This window comes from Triticum dicoccoides, chromosome 2A (genome assembly GCF_002162155.2).
Source record: "Triticum dicoccoides isolate Atlit2015 ecotype Zavitan chromosome 2A, WEW_v2.0, whole genome shotgun sequence".
Classification (NCBI taxonomy): Eukaryota; Viridiplantae; Streptophyta; class Magnoliopsida; order Poales; family Poaceae; genus Triticum; species Triticum dicoccoides.
The window spans coordinates 716,027,827-716,032,897 of NC_041382.1; the positions used below are offsets into that span (position 1 = coordinate 716,027,827).

At 50.6% G+C, this 5,071-nt stretch overlaps 1 protein-coding gene across 1 annotated transcript; it reads right to left on the reverse strand.

Moving 5' to 3' along the window:
- Positions 1–883: 883 nt before the first annotated feature.
- LOC119356536 (myosin-3-like) lies at positions 884–5,065 on the reverse strand. Its single transcript, XM_037623504.1, has 3 exons — positions 4,546–5,065; positions 2,863–2,988; positions 884–2,773 (listed from the first exon to the last, which is right to left on the reverse strand). Exons 1-3 carry the CDS (start codon positions 4,909–4,911, stop codon positions 1,184–1,186), a joined length of 2,082 nt encoding a protein of 693 aa, XP_037479401.1. The 5' UTR covers positions 4,912–5,065; the 3' UTR covers positions 884–1,183.
- Positions 5,066–5,071: the final 6 nt, after the last annotated feature.

Sequence of the window (5,071 nt, forward strand, 5' to 3'; positions counted from 1 at the left end):
TCTCTGCAGAGGACATGGAACAACTGTCGGATGAATTGGCAACGTTTCGATTGATTTAATCCATAAGTAAATCATGGTGGTAGCAAAAAAACAGTAATAGCTAGGTAATTTCCCTGTGCGCTGTGGCAAGAATTTAGAGATAAATTTCAGATAAATTATGTATGAGAAAATGATTTAAATCAAAAGCTAGTTTTTTTAATGCAGAAATATTTCATCCTTGCACTGTGTGAGAAACTGTGAACAAAGAGTGCATACTTGCATTGATAGAAATAATATATAATTACGTGGATGATTGAACTGATGAGATTCACATTGATTCTAGACCTATTTATACCAAGGGATAGTTGGTACATCTTTGTGAGATGAAATCCAACCGCAAGTTGCAGTTGCTCCTAGGTCGTGAGACAAAATGGCAATTGTTATTATTAGCAGTTGCTAATCTGTGAGAGTAGTCCTGACTGCTAGGAGCAGCTGTTGATGTGTGAAGACAAAGCTATAGCCGCTGATTGCAGTTATCCTTGGTAATGTGGTTGGCTAGTTAGCACGGCAGTCAGGGCAGACCAAAAAATCTGCGCGCCTGGCTCTCCACTCCCGAGTGGACACTTCAGTCTCCACTGGCGAACGCCAGTCGGGTGTGGGAGGTGCCACTTTCAGAGCCAACGAGGCCTGCCCCTTCTTGGGAGAAGAACGACGCATATGTACGCTTTCCAAAGGCAAAGATAGGTTCCTTGGCTACAGCATTTTGCGTCTTTCCACACTCCAAAACGTGTACTAACTCCAAATCATTCAAAAAAGAAGAAACGAATCAGGAACACCGAGTCAGAGCAGCATATATAGGGAGAAGGGAGGTAGCTACAGTAAAAAGCGTAAAAACATTGATCCCTGGACTGGACGTGAACTTTGTCTGAACATTGCTGCATGTTTATGTCTATATTACATCATGCCGGATCTCCCCGCAGCCTACCAAATGCAACCATATCCCCAGAGCTACGGCAAGATACAGAAGCAGCACGGCCCACAAAGGCCGACCTGATTGATCTATTATCGGTTCTTTACTAGTACATCAATTACAACTTACAAGTGACCCTAAGACAACAACAAGAAAAAAATGAAGCTGCGAAGTAATTTCCGAGATTATTTCTTCTAGGCTTTGCACCGGTTTCGCCTCGTGTTTCTGGCGCTTCTAGATCTTCTGCTTGAGCACTTGGCGGAGCTGCACCTTCTGGCTCACCATCCGCGCCTCCATGAGCTTCTCCTTCAGGCTGTGCTTCTGGGACGCCCGCGGGTACTCCATGCAGCCCCTGAAGCCGCGGTTGAATTGGATGTTCATCGAGTCCGGCGAGCTCCACTGCCCCACGCTCGGCGAGCTGAGGCCGATATCCTGAACGCCGCTCTCGATGGTGGAATTGGTCCCGACCGACAGCCGCACATTCGATGATCTGCCGTTCAGTGCCTCCGTGGCATCCTTCTTGGAGACGTCGCTGTTCTTTGGGCGAGATGACTTCCAGAGCTTTGATATGGCTGATTCTTTCTTCTTGGGCTGAGTCATGGTCGTCAGGTATGCGTCCGCCAGATCATCCTTCAGCTTCTCGATCTCCCCGTACTCGAAATCGTTTCTGCTCGTCCAGGAGATGCTCCCGTCGAAGATCTTGTTGATCGACGACTGGCTTCCGTCGGGTGAACCACTTGAACCCTGCATCTCTTCATGGCTTATTGTCTCCCAGCTGCTGGCATCTCCAGCTTCGCTCTCATTGTGAGGGTTCTTATTCGAGTACGCCGCCTTGGCTGGCTTCTCCAGGAATATATCTGTCATTGGGCTGGCCTCCTGGATCTCTGATTCACATACAGTGGAGCTGTTCTTGTAGCACTGCTCGATCTCCTTAATAACAGGCTCTTCACTTGGACGCAGCTCTTCAAAAATTGAAAATATGTCTTCTGACTCTGCTGGCGGCTCATACCTGAATTCAACATCCTGTGCTCTGACTGACCTGATCGCATGTATAATGTTCTCCGCTTGTTCCACTACCGTGATGTCTCCCCTAGCAGAACTGCATCCAGCAACAAAGGCCTCAACATCCTGCTGCAGTCTGCTCAATTCTGTGTATTTGGCATCCAAAGTGAGTTTTGCATCAACAAGCTTCATCTGCACCCGTTCTTCGCGCCACACCTCAGCCATCTGCAGCATCTTCCGCTCCTCATCCACCTCCTCTCGCAGCTTCTGGATGTCATGTTTCAAGGCCTCGATCTCGGCTTTGTCTTCCTCCACCTCCCTTGCTAGCTCGTTGCACACCTCCTCGGTGAGCTCCCGAGTCTTCCTCTCCTCATCATACTCTTGCACCAGCTGGTTTGCTGACATCTTGGTCTCCTTCAGCTCATTGACGAGCTTCATGTTAATCAGCTCCAGCCGCCTCCTGTTTTTCTTCTCATGATCAAGGTTTGCCTTCATATCTTCAAGAACAGCACGCATCTTCTCATGCTCTCTACTGCGCCAAGCTGCTTTCTCCTCGGCAAGCTTCTTGAACAAGTGGTCAAGTTTCTTCTTAGTTGACCGGCGCTCGCTTTCTAGCTCACCCACTCGATCACGTGCTTGCCGGAGCTCCAACTGGAGGTTAGCAACATAGGATGCATCTTGCTGCTCATCCAGAAGATTTAGTTGGCTGGCTATCAGATAGGCATCATGCGATTCCATTCCTTTCATGTTCTCAGGCTCCCATTTTGTTGCTTTCTCCATGGCGGTAACAGGTATCATAGGTGAAGAACCATGAAACTGTACCTGCAGAATTAAATCCATCAGATCTTCCAAATAATTTTACATACCGGTACATGCAAAATAGTCGAGATTATAATTAACTTCTGAATCACCTTGTGAAGCTCTTCGCTCTTTCGCTCCAAAACAGAAATCGGGCTTGAAATCTCATTCTTAAGACTCTGGTGATGACCCAACGTATCTTGTTTAAGAAGCTGGACTTGTAGATGCCTCGGGATATGCTGACATATAGCAAATACAGCAATTATAAGTCATGAGGAGAAGAAAATTCATCAGTTTGTACACTAAAACTATTGCTACATGTGCATTCCCTGTTCCATCATTAAGCAAATCAGAAAAGTCTCCCCAAGCCCCAATCCACCCAAGAACGAGGATGATCTGCATGCATTCAAGTTACTGTTTCTCACAGTGTGGCTATTTGAAAGGGACACAAAAGGCTCCCATCATCCATGTACAACCAAAAAGGCGAACTGCTCGAGGGACATGATCAAAGACATAGAGAATCTGAAGGGGGCCAAACTATCATCACATGCAGATGCAGACCCCTCTCAAATGAGAGCATGCACAGTGAATCTAAATTCCAACCTACCCGGCTACATATACAGTGTCACGAATATTCATCTCATTTATTAACCTAAGATCCAATCACCTCAAAAATATCTGATGGGGCAAGAATAGTCTCCTCCAATGAGACGAGACAGGCAGCTATTGGCTTGCCCCGGGACAACATAGCTGAACCCAGGATGCACATGTTTGTTGCCGCACGGCACACGAGTTCAGTCCAATCATTCCGGCTAATGGGGTGCCTATACTGCCTAAACAAACGAGATTTGGACCGCAGCTATCCAATTACACCCACCAACCCATCTGCAAGATCCAAATTCCGATCCGAGCTCTTCCCACAACCCATTCCGCGAAAGGGAAATAAATGGCCGTTCACCGGCAAAGTGGCAAACACATACGGACGATGCATTTGTGGCTGCACGGGCATGGGAAGGATCCTATGTATGCCTGGGCCCCAATCTGGGATCACATGACGAGATCCGAGCGCAGGAAAAATGCAAGTGCCTTTTGGACGAGTAAATTTATGGGACAGCGATCACGGCCGTCTCCTTCCCGTGGCTGCACAGCACGGCTGCCTCCATTAAATGGAGGTGTGCTTCAGCCCGACGCATCTTTAGTTAAGACGGCCACTAGTAAATGCGTCGACGCTACAACGGGTAGCAGTGCTGCCGCCGATACTACATCGGTATGCAGCTAAAAATAGAGGAACAAAAATGTGCATAGTTCAGAAGAGAAATCGCACAGAGAATGCCCAAAATAAGTACTAAATACTAGATGAACAAAAATGTACACGGTTGAGTGGAGAAATCGCACAGAGAATGCCCTACGTATGAACAATGACCTACGTATGAACAAATTTGCAGGAGATCTCTGGCCTAGAGCTACGAATGAACAATGACCTACGAGATTTACTAGCAGACATTAGGCAAACATGAGTTTCGCTTGGTTTAAGCTAGCTAAAACACATCAAATCAGAACAAAATCTAAGAAACAGCGCAGGCCTTTTTAGTTCTGGATTTGACTAAGGCGGATTCACTGAACACGCAGCGGTTAGCTACTAATAAAGTAGTGCGGGAAACAGATGGTGGGCAAGCAAAGCAGCTCGACAAATCACACGAAGCACGAGCCTCCAATGAATGCGCGCATCACCGCCTACCTACTAGCAGGAAACGAAACGAAAACGAAAACGAAAAACCAGCCGCGCGCGCGCGCACCTCGAGCCCGACGTGGACCCTGCCCTCCGCGCCGCCGCCGTGGCCGCCGACGACCGCCTCCGGGGGCCGCAGCCGCCACACCCCGGCCGCGAGCCGCCTCACCGACACATCCCGCGCCTTCTCCCGCGGGCCGGGGCCGGGTCCAGGCCCGGCCCCCGCAGCCGCCGCCTTCTCGCCGCGCCTCTCGGGCGCCCCATTGGCGACCCCCGCGTCCCACCGGAGCAGCGGCGTGGCGGGCCCGCTCCGCCGCCCGCCGCCCGACCCCGGGGCCCTGAGCGGGCGCCGGCGCAGGCGCCGCGGCGTCCGCAGCGACGGCGCCGTCGGTGCGGCCGGGGGCGCGGCGGCGGCGCGGTTGCTGGAGCTCATCTGCGGGGAGGGCTTGGCGCGCGGAGCTCCCGCGACATCGGAGAGTGAGAGAGAGAGCGAGCGAGATGGAAGCGCGGCGGCGTGCGTGGGTCAGGTCAGAGAGACGTTGGGCTGGGTTGGGGTGACAAATTGGGTCTGGGAGTGGGGAGGAGGCGTTGGG

What these genes read in the sequence shown, in the direction of transcription:
- LOC119356536 (XM_037623504.1), bottom strand. Translation starts at nt 4,911, where the DNA reads ATGAGCTCCAGCAACCGCGCCGCCGCCGCGCCCCCGGCCGCACCGACG. An exon ending in GGGTCCACGTCGGGCTCGAG is followed by an intron (nt 2,989 to 4,545) that starts GTGCGCGCGCGC and finishes GCTATATGTCAG; the next exon opens with CATATCCCGAGGCATCTACA. An exon ending in AGAGCGAAGAGCTTCACAAG is followed by an intron (nt 2,774 to 2,862) that starts GTGATTCAGAAG and finishes TTAATTCTGCAG; the next exon opens with GTACAGTTTCATGGTTCTTC.